The sequence below is a fragment of the Oryctolagus cuniculus genome, chromosome 1 (genome assembly GCF_051225735.1).
Source record: "Oryctolagus cuniculus isolate XC-2025 breed Fujian yellow rabbit chromosome 1, ASM5122573v1, whole genome shotgun sequence".
NCBI classification, from domain to species: Eukaryota; Metazoa; Chordata; class Mammalia; order Lagomorpha; family Leporidae; genus Oryctolagus; species Oryctolagus cuniculus.
In genome coordinates, this window is record NC_142867.1 from 180,362,923 (window position 1) to 180,388,572 (window position 25,650).

The 25,650-nt window shown below is 36.6% G+C and overlaps 1 protein-coding gene across 11 annotated transcripts in view; it reads left to right on the top strand.

Moving 5' to 3' along the window:
* CNTLN (centlein) overlaps window positions 1–25,650 on the top strand; it is a 388,354-nt gene that overhangs the window by 237,422 nt on the left and 125,282 nt on the right. For 6 of the 11 annotated variants that reach the window (XM_008254476.5, XM_070052688.2, XM_051845257.3 and 3 more), the window contains 3 exons: window positions 4,859–4,950; window positions 13,794–14,329; window positions 25,118–25,298. In XM_008254476.5, coding sequence (XP_008252698.5) covers window positions 4,859–4,950; window positions 13,794–14,329; window positions 25,118–25,298 — 809 coding nt within the window. The remainder of the gene's footprint in view (window positions 1–4,858; window positions 4,951–13,793; window positions 14,330–25,117; window positions 25,299–25,650) is intronic. The other 5 variants (XM_070052657.2, XM_089317500.1, XM_051845263.3 and 2 more) reach the window with 2 other exon arrangements.

The window sequence follows — 25,650 nt, forward strand, 5'->3', positions numbered from 1 at the left end:
TCTCTCTCTCTTTCTCTCTTTCTCTCTTTTTCTTTCTCTGGCTCTACCACTTTATGCAACTCTGTCTTTCAAATAAATAAAATAAATCTTTTAAAAAATAGAATATTAAACTTTACAGAGCTAAAAAACTAAAATATAAAAATAAGAATTATAGTGCAATAAAACACTTGAAAGTAGAAAGAAAAAAAGTTAAAGCAGTTAAAACTTACAGATTTAAATCCTATCATGAAAATAATAAGAGTGTTATAAGCTACCAAGAGGAATTAAAGATAGCATACTAAAATCTCTGCACCCCATCTATGTGAATTAATGGAATCAAAGACCCCTGCCCAAAGGCATTTTAAGGCAAAGAATCCAATTCATTAGGTGTACTTTACAATGAAAAGGGGGAAAACAGGCTATTTATGCTCTTACTTATCCACACTCTTCCTAGGAAAATATACTTCTATGGTTCTACAACCTTTTTTTCAGAATAGTTGTAGTTGTAGCAAAAATGGCCCACAGTCAGTGTTAACCAATTGAATAGATTCTTTCAAGGCACACACTTTAGTTAATTCAAAGGGGATGAACTGACTCTCAAGAAAGATTTGCCCAGTATAATAGTTCTGTTGCATGACTGAGATTCCTTCCTGTCCATCAGAAGCAGGATTGATTTCTTGTTCTTCCATCTTAACTATCTTAAATGGGACTTTGATTTTATTGCTTTTCACAGGAGAATAAAAAGTAAAAAGTTACAGAAGATTAATTATCCAATATAATTTGGGTACTCAAAAATAAAAACCAGCAGTATGATGCTGTGATGTATTGAGCAGTTTGAATGAAAGGAAATTAGAAGGTCTTAGAATCAAGACTCTGTAACCTTCCATTGTTTCTCTTGAGGGAGAACACAAAGGGGCTTTTGAAGGAAGTGAATTCATTTCCTTTTTTTAAAGATGTATTTCTTTAGTTTGAAAGTCAGAGTAACAGAGAGAGGAGAGCAAGCAAGAGAGAGAGCTCTTTCATGCACTGGTTCACTACCCAAATGGCTGCAGTAGCCAGGTCCAGACCAGGCTGAAACCAGTAGCCAGGAGCTTCACCTGTGTCTCACACATGGGTGACAGGGCCCCAAGTACTTGAGCCATCCTCCACTGCTTTCTCAAGTGCATTTGCAGTGAGCTAGGTAGGAAGAGGAACAGCTGGGCCTCCAAAGGGCACCCATATGGCTTACCCATTACGCTATACTGCCGGCCCCAAGAAGTACATTATTTTTTTTATAAAAAGTATGTTTTTTTCAAAACAACTCAAATAGAAAGCAATCCAAGTCAATTATCAGGAGAACATATATGCCTATTGTGGTATATTCATGAACAGTATTCAACATTAAAAATGAATTAAGTAAATCATAACAATATGGATCAATATCATCATTGTCAATTGAATTATGTCCCCACAAATCCCAGTGAAATTGTATTTGTAGACAATTTATCATTTAGGAGGTAAAGTAAATGAAATTTTAAGGGCAGAATCCTACTCCAGTAGGATTGGTGGCCTTTGTAATAGAAAATTAATTCAGTCCTCTTGGTGCATCTTCCAAATCTTAAAATCCTTGAAAGGGGAGAGAATCAAAGGGCAGAAAATTGGTTCTTTGTTTTCTCCATGGCCTACTCTTAGCTGTTGGAGTATTCTTCTTTTTTTTTTTTAAGATTTATTTATCTGAAAGACAGCGTTACAGAGAGGCAGAGAGAGAGAGAGAGAAAGAGAGAGAGAGAGGTGTTACATCCATTGGTTCACTCCCCAAATGGTTGCAGTGGCAGAACTGGGCTGATCCGAAGCCAGGAGCCAGAAGCTTCCTCCAGTTCTCACCATGTGGGGCAGGGGCCCAAGGACTTGGGCCATCTTCTGTTGATTTCCCAGGACATAGCAGAGAGCAGGATCAGAAGTGGAACAGTTGGGACCCAAACCTGCATTCACATGCGATGCCAGCACAGTAGGTGGCAGCTTTACCTGCTACACCAAGTACCAGCAACTGTTTGAGTATTCTTTTTTTCTTATTTTTTTATTTAGTAAATATAAATTTCTGAAGTACAGTTTATGGGTTACATTGGCTTCCCCCCCCAATAATTTCCCTCCCACTCGCACCCCTCCCATCTCCCCCTCCCTCTCCCATTCCATTACATCAAGATTCATTTCCAATTATCTTTATATACAGACGATCGATTCAGTATATATTAAGTAAAGATTTCATCAGTTTGCACCCACACAGAAACACAAAGTGTAAAAATGCTGTTTGAGTACTAGTAAAAGCATTACTTCACATTGGACAACACATTAAGGACAGATCCCACATGAGGAGTAAGTACACAGTGACTCCTGTTGTTGACTTAACAAATTGACACTCTTGTTTATGGCGTCAGCAATCTCCCTAGGCTCTAGTCATGAGTTGCCAAGGCTATGGAAGCCTTTTGTCTTCGCTGACTTCGATCTTATTCCGACAGGGTCATAGTCAAAGTAGAAGTTCTCTCCTCCCTTCAGAGAAAGGTACCTCCTTCTTTGATGGCCCCGTTTTTTCCACTGGGATCTCACTCGCAGAGATCTTTCATTTAGGTTGGTTTGTTTTTTTTTTGTTTGTTTTTTTTTTTTTTTTTTTTTTTGCCACAGTGTCTTGGCTTTTCATGCCTAAAATACTCTCATGGGCTCTTCAGCCATAGCCAAATGCCTTAAGGGCTGATTCTGAGGCCAGAGTGCTATTTAGGACATCTGCCATTCTATGAGTCTGCTGAGTATCTCGCTTCCCATGTTGGATCGTTCTCTCCCTTTTTGATTCTATCAGTTAGTATTTGCAGACACTAGTCTTGTTTATGTAATCCCTTTGACTCTTAGACCTATCAGTGTGATCAATTGTGAACTGGAGTTGATCACTTGGACTAGTGAGATGGCATTGGTACATGCCACCTTGATGGGATTGAGTATTCTTTATAAAAAATTGTGAAGGTGGCCGGCACCGCAACTCAGTAGGCTAATCCTCCGCTTACGGGCGCCAGCACACCAGGTTCTAGTCCTGGTCGGGGCACTAGATTCTGTCCCGGTTGCCCCTCTTCCAGGCCAGCTCTCTGCTGTGGCCTGGATGGGCAGTGGAGGATGGCCCAGGTCCTTGGGCCCTGCACCCGCATGGGAGACCAGGAGAAGCACCTGGCTCCTGGCTTCGGATCAGTGCGGTGCACTGGCTGCAGCACATCAGCCGCAGTGGCCATTGGAGGGTGAATCAACAGAAAAGGAAGACCTTTCTCTCTGTCTCTCTCTCTCTCACTGTCCACTCTGCCTGTCAAAAAAAAATTGTGAAGGTGAGAAATATGCTTTTCAGTTATAATCAAAGGTTAACACAGTTAGCCTATTGACTAGTGAGCCTTGCACTTACCCAGGAATAAAAAAAAAAAAAAAAAAAAAACCAGCAAATTCTTTCTAAAATAAATCTTTAGCATTTATTTTATTAGTTATTTGTTAGCACTCTATGCTGTTTGAATATAGTACTATTATTTTTAAGAGGAAATATTGCACTCAGAATCATAGCAGATATTTAAATGACTAGAATGAAAGAATTGTATTTGCATATTATTTCTATATTATTGAAAGAGTGTTGTAAATGAATTCAGCACCATGGCGTTAGGGGACTAGAAAAAGAAACATGGGAACTGATAGATTATTATCAAGGTAAAGGTACTTATTCCCAAGGTGGCAAATTCTACCTATTCTAGCTTTTATTATCCTAAGGATAGTGTTCTATTTATTTCATGAGTACAGAAGTTTTAATTGGGTATGTCATGTTTCAAAGACAAAAGAAATGCCTAATTCATTCTAACAAACTTGTTAGTCACTGTTTATACCAAGAGGATTTCTACTCTACAGAGAATAATATTGTTTTCTTTTTCCTTTGTTGATAAATCAAAGTTTTATCCTGACCTACAGCAGACAGGAATACTTTAAAGAAAAATCATCTCAAGCTAACAGAATTGCATCCTTTTAGCTTTATGTATTCTTTGCCCCCCTTTCTTATTTTTTAAGAAATTCAATATCCAAAAATAATCTGAGGAAAAGGTATTAGTTAAATTTGTCCCAATACCTAATCAGATAAGAGTAAAGTTATTTCTAGGTCTTTTTGTATTTTGATTTTAATAAGATTTATACAGGTTTGTGGTATTTTTTTCTCCTTAGAAGTTGTTAAGTTGCTTACAGATTTTTGCTTCATTGAAAAGGTTTGGTTCATCAAAACTGTGTAGCCAGCATAGAAATGATTTGTAGAAACTACTTCACCCCTATACTTGGGTTTCTATTTGTTATGAAGTCACAAAAATTCAAGAAATGAGATTTTTTCCATGGTGTACCCTGCCTAGTGCATGATCTTTCACTTGAAAAAGAAGGTGGTGGTAGGGGGTGATACAGTTTCAGTCTACCCTAATTCTGTTACTGTTTGCTTTGTTCAGCAATCGCTCTGATCCTCCTGGCAGGGAACATGATCCAGAGAACAAAACTAGTAGTGACTGTGTAGATAAAAAGGCAATGAATTCAGCTTTTAAGGCAAAGGGGGAATAGTCTACAAAGAATGAAAATAGGAATAAAAGTATACCATTGTTAACCTACAGATCTATTGTACTTTTGAAAATCTTAACGCTGTATAAAAAAAAAAGTGACAGTACAAAGATACATAATTATGTGACTGAAAATCATGAAAAAGGTCACTGTTTAGTTACTGGCCAAATACTTGACAAGAAAATAGAGTAGATTATTCATAATTGAAAGACCAAAGAATTCTTTTGCTTAAAATGACAGGACAGTGTTTCAACAATATATTAGGTACCATAATATATTATTTATTCTCTACCAGAACAACTCTTCAGATATGGTGAAGATGATGGGGTCAAGAAGAGTACTACAGAGAAGAATGAGAAAGAAATGTTGGAGCAGACATTACAGAAGGTAGTCTAATCTTCAAGATATTGAGCTGAGCAAGTTAAATCTGACTTTTAACATAAAGGATTATGTTTTAAAATGTGGGCTCATGATCTTAAACCTTATGTGAATCCTTAATTTAAATTCATAATTCAAAATCATTGGCTTGCCAAAATGGGGTTAAAGAAATCAATGTTAGTGAAATAAATGTATAAATACTTGTGCTTTTGTTGACATAGATTAGAAATATTTTCAAACACAAAATAAAGAGAATGAAGACAATAGAAATTGACAGAATTTAGACTATATGTGCATATTAGTTAGGAATTTAACTAAAAGGTCATGATGAGACTCCACTATACTTCAACAAACATACAAATTTACAGTATTTGTACTAAAAAACTGAGCATACTTATAGCTCTATTGTAGTAAAATGGTAATATGTTTATATTTTAATTTTAAATTTGAAAATATACATGACTTATCTCGTTTTAGATAAAAATTTATACCCATATGATTTAGTGTAGCTCTCTATGTTTTAATAAGAAAATCTACGTCAATCCTGTAAATATAAGATAGCATCCCTATCATTAATAAAATACTATTTTAAAATTATAACATTATCTTGACAATTATACATCTAATTTATATTTTTGCTGTATAAAGACAATTAAGTGGGCTTGATTGTGTTAACTCATGTAAAGAAAATATCTTTAAATTCTTTATAACTCATTTGGCTACACCTACACTGGATTTTTAAAAATAAATCTTTAATACTTAGGTAATGCTGTAGGTGCACAAATATATAAACAAAAATATCAATGTAGCTACTTATATTTCTTGCTTCTGTGAATTCACTTGTAGTAGATCTAGTGATTTACAACAGATGATGTGATTTTCCATACTTGGAACACTTGCCATATGGTCAGGTATCAAATGCTGTCATCTCATGATTACTGAATGACATACATCAGGTTAACATAATGACACAGAGCAAGGAATGTACCTTTTCATTTATCTTGAGGTAAAATGAACAATTTAAATAACCTATGCATTACCAGCTAAGCTGTCATATAGTTTATACTAGGCTGCCATCTTTGTTCCAGAGCAGTATTTTTGTTTGCCATCTCTTGTATACTTTTTGTTTCTATGAATTTGTAAGATTATGCTAGTATTTACTGACTTAGGGTAGAAACCCTAAAAACATTCAGTATGTCAACTGCCATACATGACTACTATAATGGTGAATCCAGAAATCTATTTTAAGAGCTGAAAAACCCAATAGAAATTATTTTTATACTAACATATTCTTTTCTGTATTAACCTAACATAGATCCATGAGTCACAATTCCTTGTGTTTGAGTTTCGTTGTTTATATGTGTGTGTGTGTGTGTGTGTATCATTCATTCACTCAAAATGGATTTAAAAGAGAGTAGTAGCAAGAGGAAAACAGTATTTCTATGTACTGGAAATGAAATATATACATAGATTATTTTTTAAAAAATGAATCAGTACTTCACACTGTTTTTGGCTGAATTGCATGCCTCTTCCCCAAATTTATGTTGATGTTCTAATCTCTAATATTTCAGAAAGTAACTTTATTTAGATATAGGGTCTTTAAAGATATGATTAAGCTAAAATGAGATTATTAGGTCGGGCCATAACTCAGTCTGACTGACATCCTTATAGGGAAAGGAAATTAGAATACAAACACAGAGCGGAAGACTCTGCAAAGATACAGGGAAAAAAATATTATCATTTACAAGATAATAAGAGAGGCCTCATAAGAAATGAAACCTACTGATACCTGAGTACCTTGATCTTAGATTTCTAGATTTTAAAACTGTGAGAAAGTAAATTTTTGTTGTCTAAGAAACACACTATGTGGCACTTTTTAATGGCAGCTTTAAGAGCTAATATACACCAATTTACAATATCAAGTGATTTATTTCCATTTGGTAAATTATTTTAAATGTGCATTACTAAAAGGAAAATAAACAGCGTGAACTGATGTACAACACTCAAACCAAATGCCTTTAACAATCCCCCAGACTCCTGTTCCCAAATATATGTTGAAATTTACCTTTTTTGTTTTTAAGAGTGAATTAATTTTTATTTATTCGAAATAGAGAGAGAGGGCCTGGCAGGCTAAGGCACTGCCTACAACACTGACATGCCATATGGGTACTGGTTCATGTCCTGGCTCCTCCATTTTTGATCCAGCTGTCTGCTAATGCCCCTGGGAAAGTAGTAGAAAATGTCCAAGTGCTTGGACTCCAGCACCCTTAGGAGACCTGGAAGAAGCTTCTGGTTTCCTCTTCTTTATTTTTCTCCCTCTCCCTCTATCTCTGTAATTTCCCCTTTCAAATAAATAAATCTTTTAATAAAAAAAAAAGCAGAGGGAGAGAGAAGGAATGAATGCTGCTTCACTCCCCAAACTCCTTTAATGGCTGAAGCTGAGCAAGCCTGAATCCAGGGCCCCAGAACTCAATCCAGGTCTTCCACATGTGTGCCAGGAATCCAACTACTTAAGACATCATCATCTGTTACCTTTCATGATTTGCATTAGCAGGAAGCTGGACTTGAAGGTGGAGCTGGGACTCAAGTCCAGGCACTCCAGTGTAGACGGAGGTGTCCCAAACTGAGCTGAATGCCTAACCTCTTTCTACTTTTAGAGTCTTAGATTCAGCCTAACAGTTTTAGAGAGTATACACTAAAGAACACTTTAGTAGGTGCTGTGTACTTTCCCTTACCAATGTCTTTAGAAGTACTGTCATTGAGGCCGGCGCCGTGGCTCAATAGGCTAATCATCTGCCTTGCAGTGCCGGCACACCGGGTTCTAGTCCCGTTCGGGGCGCCGGATTCTGTCCCGGTTGCCCCTCTTCCAGGCCAGCTCTCTGCTGTGGCCAGGGAGTGCAGTGGAGGATGGCCCAAGTGCTTGGGCCCTGCACCCCATGGGAGACCAGGAAAAGTACCTGGCTCCTGCCATTGGATCAGCGTGGTGCGCCGGCCGCAGCGCGCTGGCCGCGGCAGCCATTGGAGGTGAACCAATGGCAAAAGGAAGACCTTTCTCTCTGTCTCTCTCTCTCACTGTCCACTCTGCCTGTCCAAAAAAAAAAAAAAAAAAGTACTGTCATTGAGTTACTGTTTGCTCTAATCGTATACTTAAATACAAATACTTTTCACCAGTTCTTATGATAAACCATAGAATCACATTAGACTTTAAAGGCACATTTTCAATTTTCACGTGTATGGCTGACCGGTGTGGTAACTTTCCTTCCTATCATTGTCATCAGGGTCACAGCTGACTCTCCCATAACAAAGAAAGGTAAACAAAAGAAAAGCATAGCAAATATATTTAATTCAGGTTTTATGTGCTATGTGTATTCAGAAATAAAGACCCTCAGATCCTGGGAGAACTCTATTTTTATGGGTTGGTTTGATGGAGAATGAACAATCACAAATAAATGTGATTGCAGGGAAAGGTGTCAACTAAAGGTAATAGACTGTGTTGTGGAACACCTGTTTGCTCAGACTCTTGATCTCTCTCATTAGGTTCGTTTCTCTGGACCGTAGGTGTTCAAGAAAGAAAAGAAAGTGACCTTTCTGGATCTTATAACTTCTTTTGATTGAGATGAATTCTAGTTTCAATGACAAACCTTAGGGAATAGGAATTCTAGTTTGTATGATTCACTTCATGAGAGGAGAGGCCAGGAGACATAAGCCCAGGAGGTCAGAGAGACCTTGTTTCTGAGGCCCTTGAGTGCCCTTCAGTATAAAGGACTCAGGATGTCTATGTGCTGTACTTGGGGATTCTGTTCTGAGTTCCAACATGTGTAAAATTTTCACGAGTTTTAGTCAAAAAAATACGAATTTCCAAAATTGAAATTTCATATTTCATGTTTATTTACTACATTTGTTTATGAATGTTTTATTTTAATTAAAAGTTTAAGGTTTTTTTATTAGATAATGCAGCTTATTTACCACAAGAAATTATATTTTATTTCAAATAGTTTTTTTAGAAAGGTATTAAGATTAGGGGCTGGCGCTGTGGCATAGCAGGTAAAGCCACCGCCTGCAGTGCCGGCATCCCATATGGGCACCGGTTCAAGACCCAGCTGCTCCACTTCCAATCCAGCTCTCTGCTATGGCCTGGGAAAGCAGTAGATGTGGCCCAAATCCTTCAGCCACTGCACCCATTTGGGAGATCGGGAAGAAGCTCCTGGTTCCTGGCTTCAGATTGGCATAGCTCTGATGGTTGCGGCCAAATAGGGAGTGAACCAGCGGATGGAAGACCTCTCTCTCTCTCTCCTTCTCTCTCTGTGTAACTCTGACTTTCAAATAAATAAATAAATCTTTTTTTAAAAAAGAAAGGTATTAAGATTAGTAATAGGGGCAGATGTTGTGGCACAGTGGGATAAGTGGTCAGTTGGGACTTTTGCATCCCATATAGGAGTATTTAGTTTGAGTCCCAGGTACTCTGCTTCCAAGCCAGATTTCTGGTAAAGCATCCTGGGACTTAAGTGTTTGGGCCCCTCCCACCCACACAGGAGACTCAGGAGTTGTGGACTCCTGACTGTTGGGGCATTTGGGGAGTAAGTCAGAGGATGGGCAATCTTTTGTTTCTCTCTCTCTCTCTCTCTCTCTCTCTCTCTCTCTTCTTTCTCTTTTCTTTCTATCTTTATCTCTTGCTCTGCCATTCAAGTACATGAAGATAAACATTTTTTAAAAATTAGTAATAATAGAAACAATAATGACAATAATGGTAAATTATTTAGAATTACCTGTGTGAGGAACTGTGGTTTGCCATCATATTTAATATAACAAACTTACAAATATTACTATTCCCATTTCATAGATAAAGGTTAAATATTTTATTAGCTAAACCAGCTAGAACTGGACAATACACATCTGATTTAAGATTCCATTTTCCTTCAGATCATATTGCTTCCTTTTTTTTAAAAGATTTATTTATTTATTTGAAAGTCAGAGTTACACACAGAGAGAAGGAGAGGCCGAGAGAGAGGTCTTCCATCCACTTGTTTACTTGGCCTCAATGACCAGAGCTGAGCCAGTCCAGAGTCAGGAGCTTCCTCCGGGTCTCCCATGAGGGTGCAGGGGTCCAAGGACCTGGGCCATCCTCTACTGCTTTCCCAGGCCACACTAGCGCCCATATGAGATGCCAGCACGGCAGATGGCTGCCTCACTCACTATGCCGCTACACCAGCCCCAAATATTGCTTCTCATTAATACTTTTATACCACCACTATCTAAGCCCCTTTAAAAAAAGTTTATTTTCTTGCACAAAATACATATTTAAAATAAAGTCTATTCTACCCAGTCTACTCTGGAATTGAAATTAATTATGGAAAGTGTACTGTTTGGGTAGTAATTAAAGATCCACTGAGGGAAATTGAAGAGCATATAAAGTAGTGATATTCCTTATTTGTCTGGAGCAATCCTTTAATGAAAGTATAATAAAATTCAGAGATAGAGTGATTTGGAAGAATTAAGTTTGTGTTTTCATGAACACTATATTTTTTATCACATTTCCCAGCTCTCCAATAAAGTATTGCAATGAGAAGGAGCAATAAAATCTCTTTCACAGAAATATACAAGATCAACTATAGTTTGGTTAAAATATTATAAGTTTATGCTCAGATCAAGAATATTTCCTATAAGAACATAGGTCCAATAGTAGGTAAGTATATTATATGGTGACATAGAAGCGATTAAAATTAGGTGATATTCTTCAAACTGTGTTGGCAAATATCTATGCTCCAGGGTGCGATAACCAACCAGTAAACTACTGTTGAATTAAATGAAGGAAGTTGAACTCAAAAGAACAATAGGTGTACAGAAGTATAAGTAAATCTGAGATGACTGAAACTTATGTTTAGGAAACAGCTTACATATTCACAAGTTCAGTAAACTGGAAAATGTTAAGAACCCGTATAATTTTGACTTGTACATTTCTGTAATATTACTTTGCATCATTGATTATGGTCTTAGTCCTTTATGGCTGCTATAACTAAATACTAGTATACTGAGTAGCTTATAAACAACACAGATTTCTTTCTCATAATTTTTGAAGTTTAAGTTGAGAAATCCAAAATCAAGGTACTCACAGATTTGACATCTGCTGAGGGCCTGCTTACTGTGCTTACCTTCTAGCTTTGTCCTCACATGGGTCAGGAGCTAGCTAGGTCTTTGGGATCTCTTATAAGGGCATTAATCCATTCATGAGACTCTTCATTTATCACCTAATTTACCCTTCAAACACCCCACCTCCTGTTACTTTACTTTAATGATCACATCAGTTGTCAACACATCTGAAAAGTTTCTGATTTCAAGAATTTTGCTTTGAAAGTAAAAATGCATTCATATCAATTTCCAATCATTTACATTTCTGGTATAACCCTGGTTCTTTCTTAATTCCAATCTTTATTAATTTTCCCTGTATTCCTGGGTAGCTCTTCTTTCTCTTATGGCTTCTGGGATGGTAGAAGTATGGTAAAATCCTGAACGTTAAAGCCAAGTTCATGGCAGGAAAGGTTTACCTCTGTATAATTTAAGTTTTCAGCCTCTTTCCTTTTTCTGTTTCAGTTCTGGAAAGATAATTATTGGTCTACTTGCCTCATGTTTTTGAGCTGATCTGAAGAGATGATGTTTATAAAACTATTCTGTAAATAGTAAAATATGCTTTATAAAGAATAGTGTTTATCATTTATTTTTCAGTATCTACTCTAAATCAGCTCCTCCATTAAATTTTATGTTCATGAATTAGAATTAATTGCTCTTATGTGGATGTTCAGACTTATGGCACCTGGATCAAATTTCTTGTTAGGTTTCAGTTTACAAGTATCTGTTTTCCAAATAGTTTTTGGAATTCTTTAATGTCAGGAAATACTTGTTACCTTTGCTGTGCCCTCCATGAACATCGTATATTGACATAAATGAAAAAAAAAATATATATATATGCAAGCTTGAAATAATTTGAAGTTAAAATAAAATTGTTAAGACTTTTGATAGACTGTTGGAGCTGTGACACATTGAGTGGCCTTCAAAGCAACATTGTGTTGAGGACCTCTGAGTGTGCCTTGTTTCTCCCCTCCCAGTATAGGGAGAGGCTTTTTGCAAAGTGATCTAAGCAGCTCAAAGTGCAGACTGTGCCTGCCAAGGAAGGAATAGTTCCCTCTGCTTCCTTTCCTGACTTTTCATGAACTAAACTCACATCACAGGAAGATTGCAGTCTGTCAACATACTTGGACAGACTTCTGTCACATATCATTGTCTTGTATTTTGGTCCCCAAAGAATTATTTATAAATTATTGTCTATCTTGGGGGCCATAGTATGTTCTCCATGCCCACTGAGTTCCCCTAAAAAGTCAGTCAATGATTGTTTACAGCCCTTGTCTCTTCTGTTGAAGAACAGTATTTTGTTTTGTTTTGTTTTGTTTTCATACTATTTGTTAAACTTTTTTACTTAGTGTAAGGTTAACTTTATGATCATTAAGTAAATTTAAGGTAGATCTCTGTAAAAATTAAGAATGGGAATGGGAGAGGGAGGAGGAAGAAGGGTTGGAGCGTGGGTGGGAGAGAGGGAAGTATTACTGTGTTCCTTAATCTGTATACATGAAATACATGAAACTTATATAACTTAAATAAAATTCCAAAAGAAAAAAAGTCAATCATTTCCATTCCCTAAAATTTGTCTACAGTTCCTATACTCCTTTCCCTTATACAACAGGGTGTGTGTGTGTGTGTGTGTGTGTGTATATATATATGTGTGTGTGTGTGTGTGTGTGTGTGTGTATATATATATTGCTGTTGAGTTACTGGCGGGGGCAAGAGTAGGGGTATCACACTTGTGTGATTTTACCATGTCTGGTGATTTTTCCCTTTTACCATGTTAATAAATGTGTGTACCTTTTCCCCTTTTAATTCTGTCCTTGTAAATCTATTACAGCAAATCTTCAGACAGCAGAAGGAAAATTTCCACTTGCCCTTAGAAAACTAAGCACCACTTGACTACTAAGTTATATTTTTCTTTCTTTTTTAAAATTTGTATTAATTTATTTGAAGGTCAAAGTTACAGAGTGAGAGGGAGAGACAGAGAGACAGAGAGGGAGAGATCTTCCACCCACTGGTTCAATCCCCAGAGGGCCAGGAACTTCATCTGGGTCCCCTATATGTATGGCAGGGGTCCTAACGCTTGGGCCATCTTCTGCTGCTTTGCCCACGCCATTAGTAAGGAGTTGGATCAGACCTGGAACAATTGGGACAGGGAGGTGGATTGGAAGTTCAATAGCCAGAACACGAGCTGCTATCCAGATGGGTTGCTGATGTTGCAGGTGATGGTTTTACTCACCATGCTACAATGCTGGCCCCATGGTTTCCTAATTTAGAAAAAAAAAAGCAGTTTCAATAATCATAGATTGTTTTGTATTTAGTCATTACGTTTTTTAAGATTGTTGAGTATTAAAGAAAAATATTAATGATACATTTTTTCTATGTATCCTTTTCTGGACTTTTTGTGTAAATTTTTTATCTGAAAATATGTTTTCATAATAAATAGCCTATAAGCAAGACACATAGGAGCTCAGAAAACTCTGCAGTATATTAGCATGCTTAGTTCTGTGTCACTTTGTATAGAATTTTAACTTACCATCTGTCCTTTATTCAGCAGATGTATTATTGCACTCTTAAATGTATTCATCTATGCTACCTTAGAATTACTTAAGAACTAAGTACAATGGATTTATTTTGTCCTTGTGCTAATTGCAATTTTTTCATCAGAAATGATAATAAAAATACAGAAGATTATGGTTTTGGATTTTTAAAAGCATAAATTAAACTCTTTTGCTTAGGTCATTGAGTTGGAAAATCGGCTAAAATCTTTTGAGAAAAGATCGAGGAAATTAAGAGAGGGAAATAAAAAATTAATACAAGAAAATGATTGCCTGAAATCCCTCTTACAACAGCAGCAAGAAGATGCAGACACCAGAGAAAAAGAGCTAGAACAGCTCCTAAAGGAGAGTAAAGATGTAGAAAAAGACAAAACTGAACTTCAAGTAAAAATCAGTGAGCTGGAGAGAGAAGTCACTTCCCTGAGGAGACAAGTGGCAGAAGCTAATGCATTGAGAAATGAAAATGAAGAGCTGATGAATCCAACAGAGAAACCGCACCATTCAGCTGACAAAGTTAAACCTGAGATGGCCATCATGGATGTGAGATCTGGGCAATATGATTGTAAAACAACTACTACCAAGGTTAAATTTAAAGCTGCCAAGAAAAAGTGCTCTGTGGGTCGTCACCACACTGTTCTCAATCACTCCATCAAGGTTATGAGCAATGTGTTTGAGGACCCTAGCAAGGACGGCTGGCAGGATGTGAGTGAAAGCAGGTAAGGCTCTCATTAACTTAGCTCTGTGGTGGGGACACTGTGCATATGTAAAGTACTGGCAAATGGAGATTGAATTTCAACTACTGTCGATTTGGTATTCAGAAAAAATACTGTCAGATCCTTTGAAATATCTTGGGAGGTCTTGTTCTGAGCTTATTGACTGAAATTTGCATGCAAAATTAGCCACAACTGCATGAGTATTTGAATAGGTGCCAGGAAACCCAAAAGAAGGCAATGCTTGATTTCTTCCAGTGATGCTATTTTCATGCAGTCATGAGGCTTGAAATTGACAGTTTGGCAGGTTGATTTAATTTGCTGGCCCTTTGCATATTCACCACTGACAGCTAAGGATTCCCAGGCAAGCCTACTAAGTCAGTTTAGTTATCTTGTGACATGCCAACCTGGGAGGAGAAACATTTTTCCCCCTTAATTTAGTTAGATAAATTTTGAATGACCCATTTCAGCTTGTTACCAGATGTCTACAAGCTGTTTAACATCCTTTAAATTAAGAACCATCTTCACTAATTATTTCATGTATGTATTATGCAAAGTCATTGTACTAACCTTAATTGAATGGTGGTTAAAAATTATTTCTTAAAAGTTATGCAGATTTCTAGTCTTAAGTTATTTAACACTTAGAGAATAACAACAGGAGAATACTAAAAATCTATAATTTTCTTTATTTTACCCCTGACTGTAATTCATATATGCAATTGAAACATATCAGTAAAACCACAAAGGTAAATGAATCATGGAGATCTCTTTTTTATACCTAGAAAATAGGGACATTCAGTGTTGCCAGAATTGCTAACAGATTATCTAAATTGCTGTAGTTTTTAAAATTCTGTCTTGTTTATAAATGGCATATGTTTTATTTTTTTTCTACTTTGTTGTTGTTTTCTTTTGTTTTTAAACTCCCAATAGTCATTCTGTTTTAAATTTGGGATACCTATCGATAGTTTTCTTAATTACAGAGATCTGAAAATTATGTTAAAATGTGGTTCCCATACATGGTAGAGGCAGAAAGGTGTGCTACCTGAGGGTCATGGCTGACAGAAGACAGATTAACAAGAAAAAAGCATAACACGTGTAGTTAATCAAAATTTTACATGACATGTATTGAAGACTCAAAGAACCAGGGAAAACTTTCCATTTTTATGCTGTGATATGATTAAGAATGGACAGTAACATTGAAATGTGATTGGACCAAAAGGGTATGAACTAATGTAATGGACCAAAACGAGAAACTCAGCAAGGCCTGTTTGTTCAGAATTTTCTTGCTCTTTCCACGTGGCATTTCTTCCTCTTAGATATGATAGGGCCCATTCTCTAATGAAGGTCTTATGATCTATCAGACAAGGTAGGTTAGAGAATTTCTTTATGGTCAGCTCTTACACTGAAAGGTATGGGAAAATTTCATGCTTTTAAGCAGTATGTCCTGCCTTAGGGAGACAGAGGTTCTAGTTTATGTGACTTGCCTTGAGGAGGAGGGATTCTGGTTTGTGACTTGCTTTGGAGAAGACTGAAGGGCAAGAGAAAGGAGGACAGGAGAAGGTCAGAGAGATCTTGATTCTGAGGCTATCCAAAGTTCTTTAGTTCAAGGTATTCTGCATGCCAAACTGCCATAATTTTGGGTATTGTTTTCTGAGCACCAATGCTTGTTTGCATATTATAATCACCTAGAGCTCTTATAAAAATCCCAAAGCTCAGGCCGCACCTCAAACCAGATAAATTACAATGTTTGGGACATGGTATGGCTTTAGTATGTTTTTGAAGCTTCCCAGCTGATTCTAGCACACAGACAAATTTGGAAACTACTGTTTTAAATTATCATCATGTCAAGCCCCTTGACCTCAGGCAGGTAAAAAAAAAAAAAAGCTGAAGAAACAAATTTATTAAGGTAAAGCTGAAGGACCAAATCTGCATTTCATTTCCTTGTTACCTCTTCCAAGGTTCTTTTCCCCTTTTCTCAAAAGCAATTAAAGATGAAATCCTACTTAATTTAAAATTCACTAAATATTTACCTATTACAATATTCAACAGGTTCATGGAAAATGGAATTAAAGAAGCATTTATTTTGGTGCAAATTTTTTCTCAAAATATGCATTTTCCATGAACTTTTTGAAATACCCTCATGTGTCTTCAAGGAAATTCAAGTCACAGTACCAAATTTATTGCAGCCACTTGGTATTACCACAGTATTCATAATTTAGTGGTATAGTTTATGTGAGTATGTATGTATGAATAAATGCATAAAGTTAAGTAATGCACTCTATTCTAACTTCATTATACTAGTGCATATGCAGAAGGTCACATATTTTATGAAATGTATCACACTATATCTCTTAAAAGAAAGGATTGTCATTTAAGTTATTTAGCAGTAAAACTCAATTTTTCACTGTGAAGATTAAGTGTTAAATTTCCTGCCTGACAGAACATTCTCCTAGGAATCAGTCAGGTGCAAAGAATTCTCAATTAGAAATCCTACAGTGGAACTTTAGGGACGTCAGAAGGTTCTATTTCTTTTACTTTTTTACAGTCTGAAATACAAGAAAGTTATTTGGATACTGAGAAAAATGGCGCTTAGTCATATGTAATAATACTATTCTGTATAATTATTACCTCATTAATATTTATTTCCCATAGTTGAATAATACTTACCAGAACGTGCCCATTCAGTGATGAATGATAACCAGGAACTGTTTATACATTCAAAAAGAAAACAGAATTTTTGTTTCCCTGGCAAAGTGAAATTTTTAGGGAAAAGCACAGAATAAATGAATATATTAATTAGATTATAAAGAGTTGCAAAATTGCCATCCCAAAATAAATAAGTGTGGCATAAGGATTATTTTGTGCTGGATGCAATTAAGAAAAAGCAGGTTTAAGAAAAGCTTTCTACTTTCCTCATGAAAGTAGGATGTAAATTTACAAAAGTGTCTCTCCCCCTCTGTCTACCAGGAAGGATTAATCACTGGGATGCCATCACAGAATCCTACTAAACAAGGGTTATTAGCTAACCTTTACCAATCATTAGTGTCATACATATTTGCCTTCTCATAGTTTGCTATTCTTTGTGACTCAAGGTCTTTTTCTTTTTTCTTTTCACTTGTGTAAAAATGTTTTGTTCTTTGTTGAAGATGCTAAATGATCTGTAGTCCTAAACCACTACTTTGAGCTACTGACTTATGTATATTCCCATTCATTATATGTGATACACACGTCAGCCGGCGCCGCGGCTCACTAGGCTAATCCTCCGCCTAGTGGCGCCGGCACACTGGGTTCTAGTCCCGGTTGGGGTGCCGGATTCTGTCCCGGTTGCCCCTCTTCCAGGCCAGCCCTCTGCTGTGGCCCGGGAGTGCAGTGGAGGATGGCCCAAGTGCTTGGGCCCTGCACCCCATGGGAGACCAGGAAAAGCACCTGGCTCCTGGCTCCTGCCATCGGATCAGCGCGGTGCGCCGGCCGCAGCGAGCCGGCCGCGGTGGCCATTGGAGGGTGAACCAACGGCAAAAGGAAACCCTTTCTCTCTGTCTCTCTCTCTCACTGTCCACTCTGCCTCTCAAAAAAATAAATAAATAAATAAATAAATATGATACACACGTCAATAAACTTATATGTTTTTCTCTTGTTAATCAGTCTTTTGTTGTAGGAGCCCCAGATGACAGCTTAGAAGGAAAGAGGAAGAATAATTTTTTTCATTTACAATTATAGGTTCTACTTGCATTTTCTCTTATCATTAAATCATTTATTTATTGTCTTGTCAGTTTTCCACAAACACATCATAAGTGCTTTTGAGTCTATATCTTTATTCTGACTGACTTTGTATATCTCCCAACCAGTGCATTTTATTCTTGTTCAAAAGTATTTTAAAAGACACTGATGATCTTTGACCTTCCTTTTATTTTTTAGTTCAGGAATGTATCATACTATTTTTGTTCTTTTGAAATTTTAAACCTTAGTCGTAAAACCCTTTCCACCTTTCTCACTTTTTCTGTTTTCCCTTTTTTTTCCTAATTTCCCTTTTTTCAGATTTCAAATTTAGAGTTAACATATAATAGTAACATTTTAATGGGATATTGTATTAGAAAGTTTTTCATTACTACTGTGAAATACCTGAAGCAGCTAACGTTATAAAGAGAAAAAGTTTAGTTAACACACAGCTATGGAAGTCCACGGCCTAAGATCAGGTTGCCCCATTGATTTGGCCTCTGATGAAAGTGGGAAATCCAATGGTGGAGAGTGTGCAGAGGAAGGGCTAACATGGGAGGCCAGGAAGCAGAGACAATGACTGGGCCCAACTTGGGCTTTTATAACCAACCCTTTCACAAGAAGTACCTTCTGATGACATGTCCTCATTAACCCAAGGACCTCCCTCAAGGTTCACCTTTCATATACAGTAATCATGTTATGTTGTTATGTTCTTAGTACCATTATTTTATGACTTGTGGGTTTAAAGTCATACATGAGTTCAGGAGCCAAATCATGTTCAAACTATATTTTGTACAATGTAGTTTTTCAGCTTGTGCATACAACGTGTGCTGAGCAAATTAGGTAATTCCCATTTCCATTTTCTTATCATTTTTTAATGTTTAGAGTCTTTGATCTCCTTTCCTCTTGTTCTTCCTAAAAGATAAAATATTCACACCATGTTGCTGTGGAAAACTAGAACTTATTTCCTCTAACTCTGTTTTGATACTTGTTACTCAGCCTTCAGCTATTCTCCCTACCCATTGCCCTTCCTGGTCTCTAGTAATTACTGTTCTACATTCAAGTCAGCTTTTATTTTAGCTTCCAAATATAAGACAATATCTGGCATTTTATTTATTTTTTAAAAGATTTATTTTTATTTGAAAAGTAGAGTTACAGAGAGGGAGGGAGAAAGAGAACTCCCATACACTGGTTCACTCCCCAGATGGCTACAACAGCTAGGGCTGCTCGAGGCTGAAGCCAGAAGGCCAGAACTCCATCTAGGTCCTTGACATGGGTGGCAAGGTCTCAAGCACCTGGGCCATCTTCTGCTTTTTTCCAGGTATATTCGCAAGGAGGTGTATAAGGAGTCCAGCAGCTGAGATTCGAACCCACACAGTCATATGGGATGCTGGTGTCTCAGGCAGCCACATAATCCGATGCACCACACCACTGGCTCCTGGCATTTGTATTTCTGTATCTGGCTCATTTCATGTACCATAATGTCCTCCAGTTCTATTTGCTACAAATGGCAATATTTCATCCTTTTTAGAGCTGAATAATGGCCCATTGGATGGAGATATATATATATATCCATGGAGATATATATATATATATATGGTATAGACATATGATATATATATATATGTATACCATATTTTCTTTATCCATTCACCTGTCAATGGGTAGTCCAAATATTGGCTCTTGTAAATAGTGCTGCAATAAACATATTAGAGTGGATATGTCTTTAAAATATTGATTTTTATTTCCCTTGGATATAAGCCCAGAAGTAAGATATTTGGATCATCTGATAGATATATTTTTATTTTACTGTGGAACTTCTATACTATTCCCAATGATGCCTGTAATAGTTTACATTCCCACCAAGAGTGTATAAGGTTTACTTTTCTCCATATCCTTGCTAGCATTTGTTGTTTTTTTCTTTTTGATAATAACCATCCTAACTTGGTTTTGATTTGCATTTTTCTAATGGCTAATGATAATGAGTATTTTTAAATATGTTTGTTGACTACTTGTATTTATTATTTTGAGAAATGTCTATTCAGATCACTTACACATTCTAAAACTGGATTTCCTTACTGTTGAAATTTTTTAGTTTGTTACATATTGTAGGTATTAATCCTTTGGCCTGTTAATGGTTTTCACATGTTTTCTCCCATTGTGCAGGTTATGCACCTTCACTTTGTTTATCGTGTCCTTTGCTTTGCAGAAGCTTCTTAGTTTGCTATATTGCTGTTTGTTTTTGCTATTGTTGCCTGTGCTTTTGGTGTATGGTCTTATCTTTCTCCTATGTTTCCTTCCACTACTGGTGCAACTTCAGATATTTCATTTAGCTCTTTCCATTTTTAGTTGATTTTTCTAGTGTGAGAGTTGGATTTAGGGGAAATAAACTTCAATCATCTGTATGCAGATATCCAGTTTTCCCAGCACCATTTATTGAAGAGGCCATCCTGCTTCAACTGCATGTTTTTGGCAGTTTTGTCCAGAATCATATTACTGTAGATTTGTGGGTTCATTTCTGGTGTCTGTTTTGTTCCATTGGTCAATGTGTCTGCTTTTTAGCTGGAACCATACTTTATTGGTTCTTATAATTCTGTAGTATGTCCTGAAATCAAGTGTTTTGATGCCTGCAGCTTTTTTCTTTTTGTTCAAGATTTCTTAGGCTATTGGGAATCAATTGTGTTTCCATATAACTTTTAGGATTGCTTATTCTAGTCTGGTGAATAATCACACAGACAGGATTATGTTTATTTTGTAAATCATTGGGTAATATGGAAATTTTAATAATATTAGTTGTTCTAATCCATGAACATAGAGAATCTTTCTAGGCATTTTTTATCATGTTCAATTTCTTTAATAGCTGTTTTGTAATTTTTCATTATAGAGATATTTAACATGCTTTTTAAAATTTATTCCAATGAATAATATATTTTTATAACTATCACGAATAGGATTGCTCTTTGTTAGAGAGTTTGCTATGGGATTTAAAAATGCTACTGATTTGTATATGTTGATTTTATTCCTACAGTCTTACTGAGTTTGTCTATGACTTCTAATAGTTTTTTGCTGGAGTCTTTAAATATTTCTATACATAGAATCATGTCTTCTGCAAAGAGGAATAATTTCAACTCTTCCTCACTATTTGTTTGCCTGTTATTTCTTTTTCCTGCCTAATTGCTCTAGATAAAACATCTAATACTATATTAAATAAAAACACTGAGAATGTACATTCTTGTCTACTTCTAGGCATTAGAGGAAATGATTGCTACTTTTCCTTGTTCAAACTTTGTGTTTGTCATATATATTCTTTATTATGGTGAAGTTTGTTCTTTCTGTACCTATTTTGATCAATTTTTAAAATTATGAATGGGTATTTTATTGAATGATTTCCCGGCATATTTTGAGATTATCATATGATTATTGTCTTAATTCTGGTCATGTGATCTTAAAAATTTTTATTATTTATTTTTATCAGCTTATATGAAGAGAGAGGGCAAGAACAAGAGAGAGAAACAGAAAGAGAAATAGAAAAAGAGAGAGAGTTTTTTTCTGTCCACTGATTCATTCCCCAAAGGCCTGCAATAGTTGTTGCTAGACCAGACCAAAGCTAGGAGCTCAGAACTCTCATCTGGTTTTCCCACATCAGTGGCAGGATCCCAAGGACTTGAGCCATAATCTGCCATCTGCCAAGATGCATTAGCAGAAAGCTGGATCAGAAGTGGAGTAGCTAAGGCTTTCACCAAAACTCTGATATGGGAAGTGGCTTGTGATGTTTTATGTTCATTAATCTGTGTGTGCTCAAACATCCTAGCATTCCTTTGGTAAATCCCACTTAATTATAGTGAGTGATATTTTAATATTTTGTAGAAATAGATTTCCATTATTTTGTTGAGAAATTTTATATTTGTGTCCATAATGGATTTTGGCATATGTTTTCATTTTTGTCATATCTTGTCTAGTTTTGGAATCAGGATAATCCTGGCCTCAGAATGAGTTTAAAAGGGTTCCCTCCCTTTTGCAATAGTTCGAGAACACTGATGTTAGCTCTTAAAAGGTTGATAAAATTTAAGGTAGATGTTTAGTATCACACTTGGAAAACCCACATTCCAAATTGGAGTGCTAGGTTCAAGTCCTAGCTCCATTCTCAATTTCAGCTTTTCAATTTCAGGCAGACAATGATGGCTCAAGTAGTTGGAACTTCACTACTCACATTGGAAACCTAGGTTGAATTCTCCATCCTGTCCTGGCCCAGCCCTGAGTAGCATTTTGGGAGCAAACCAGCAGATGGAAGATCTCTCTCTGTCTCTCAGTGAGTGATCTTCTCTGTGATCTTCTTTGTATCCTTTTACAGCTTTTGTCTTTAAGCCTATTTTGGCTGAGATAAATACAGCTATTTCTGTTCACTTGTGGTTTCCTTTTGCATGGAATATATTTTTACACCTTCTGACTTTCAATATTTATGTATCTTCTAATTGGAGAATTTAGTCTGTTTGCACTCAGATTATTATTTTTAAATTTTATTTATATTATTTGAGATACAGAGAGAGAAAGAACACTTTCATTCACTGGTTCACTCCCTCAGTGCCCACAAGGTCCAAGGCATGATGCAGGTTTAAACCTGAGAGCTGAGAATGTTATTCAGGTCGCTCACTGGGTGACAGAAATCTGATTACTGCAGCCATCATTGCTGCCTCTAAGGGTCTATGTTAGCAGGAAGCCACAGTCAAGAACTAGACCTGGATATCAAACCTGGGTACTCCAATATGGAATATGGGCATATTATCAATGTCTTATGCATTAGTCTAAATATTATCTCCCTCAGGGTTATTGTTGATAAGTAAAGATTTAGGCCTGTATTTAAAACTTCTGTTGGGGCCGGCACCATGGCGCGGTAGGTTAATCTTTCACTAGTGGCTCCGGCATCCCATAAGGGCACTGGTTCTAGTCCCAGCTGTTCCTCTTATCAAGCTCTCTGCTGTGGCCTGGGAAAGCAGTAGAAGATGGCCCCAGTGCTCGGACCCCTGCACCTGCATGGGAGACCGGGAAGAAGCGCCCGGCTCCTGGCTTCAGATAGGCACAGCTACGGCCCTTACAGCCATTTGGGGGGTGAACCAACTAAGGAAGACCTTTCCCTCTGTCTCTCCCTCTACCTATCTATAACTCTACCTCTCAAATGAATAAATAAAAATCTTTTTTAAAAAAGATAGAAAAAAAGAACTTCTGTTTGTTTCAATTTCTTTTATTCTATTTCTCATAAGTTTAATACTTTCATTTTTTTAAAAAAAATTCTGGTTTCAGAACTTATGTGAAGATATTTTAGAAGAGTAATGTGGAGGTAATGAATTCCCTCATTTTTTGCTTGCCTTTGAGTATTTATTTCACCTTAATTCATGAAAGACAAATTTGCTGGGTATAGTATTATTTGTCAGTTTTTTTTTTTCTTCACAACTTGGAACATTCCATTCCATTACCTATTGACCTGAAAGTTTCCTAATGAAAAATCTGCTGTCATTTTAATGAGACTTGGTGCGTTTTTCTTGTAGTTTTAGAAATCTATCTTGTGCTAGTATTTTGACAATTTGACTGTAATATTCTATGGTGAGGACATTTTGTACATTTGGGAGTCCTAAGGGCCTCCTGTAGTTGGGTGTTTGTATCTTTCCTGTGATGGAGGAAAGATTCAGGTTCATATGCCATATGAAATAGCCCAGACACAAAATGACAAATATTTTATGAGTCTACTTACAAGAAGTACTTGGAATAGTTTAATTCAGAAAGAAAGTCAATGGCTGGGGGAAAGAGAATTGGAAGTTACTGTCTGATGGGGTACAGAGTATCAAATTTGTGGCACAGCCGGTGCCGTGGCTCACTAGGCTAATCCTCCGCATTGCGGCGCCGGCACACCGGGTTCTAGTCCCGGTCGGGGCGCCAGATTCTGTCCCGGTAGCCCCTCTTCCAGGCCAGCTCTCTGCTGTGGCCTGGGAGTGCAGTGGAGGATGGCCCAAATCCTTGGGCCCTGCACCCCATGGGAGACCAGGAGAAGCACCTGGCTCCTGCCTTCGGATCAGCACGGTGCGCGGTGCGCCAGCCTCAGTGCGCCAGCCACGGCGGCCATTGGAGGGTGAACCAACGGCAAAGGAAGACCTTTCTCCCTGTCTCTCTCTCTCTCACTGTCCACTCTGACTGTCAAAAAAATAAATAAATAAAAATAAATAATTAACAAAAATTGTGGCACAAAGCGGGAATAAGAAGTGGTCATCCTAACTGGTGGCTTAACTTGCAAGCCAGACAGTTGCTCCTGTCTTTTCTACTTTGAACCTGTTCTTCAGGTGATTTGGGCTGTGGCCTTGCCTTGATCCTAAAACCTTCATAAATTCTGGTCTTTTCTGGAATTGGCACCTAGCTCTTTTATTCTGAAATCTAATCTGGATTCTTGATTTTCAGTTCTGACATCTTAAGAAAAGTATTCATTTGGTAGCATAACCTGGGTAAGCTTTTTGATTGAAGGTATTTATGAAGATTGTCAAATGCTTTTTTCCCTCTCTGTAGGATTTCACTATTAACATACTGTATGCTTTAGTTGTTTTATGCACCTTTATTAGTATAAAATTAACATGAAGGCAGGAAATCCCCCCCCCATTTTATTCATTACTGCTTTGTCTCTTGGTATGTTATTGAATAATGAGTGGCCTTAGGGATGATACTGGAATCAGTGGATGAAGCTTCAGATACCTGAATTTTATTCCTTATGAGGGAAGAACTTTCTATTAGAAACATCAAGCCTTTCTGGTCTGGCTCAGAAAGTAGAGCAAAGTATGTGTTTTCCAAGTCAATACTTAAAAATACTATAGAATTGATGGTAGTAGAGATTTAATACTATATAATCTATCATATTTTATAATGTAATCATATATTTAAATTAATTTTCCTTTTTAACATTGAGAAGCAATAAATGCCCTTGTTAAATAAAATACTATATAAAAATCTATGGTATAATGTTATTTGGTGTTAAAATAAAAAGGCGTGTATGTAACAACTCTTCTTTTTAGGTTTGTGACTCCATTTCTGTTTCCCCAAAAGCAGTGATTCTGAAACACAGACTTCTCAAAGTTTGGGAACAATTACTGTGGAAACATCTCAGAAAATAAGCCCTATAGAAGATGGAAGAGACCAGAAGGAAACTGACCAAATAAAATATAGACAAATACAAGGAAAAGAAATAGTACAAACACATTCAAGTATGGATTGCAAGACCACAAAGGTATTAAAAATATTTTCTGCTTAATTGTAAGCTATGCTCTTCATTTTATCTTAAGATTTAATCAATAAATGTTGATAGTGATTTAAGACCTTAAAAATTGTCTTTGAAGTATATAATGAACATATTCATGTTCCAGTAATATTCAAATACTAGTTTGCTACATACAATCTTTTAGCATTCATAAAAATAGAAATAAACACTATTCTCATAAACAAAATATTTAAGATATTTATACCTCAGTATATATAAATAAATGTGCCCATTAGGTTATTATTACTTTCAGATAAATGAAATATACCAAGTGAAAAACTGCTTGTTTGTTGGCTTTTGTGATGATATAGTAATTTAATCT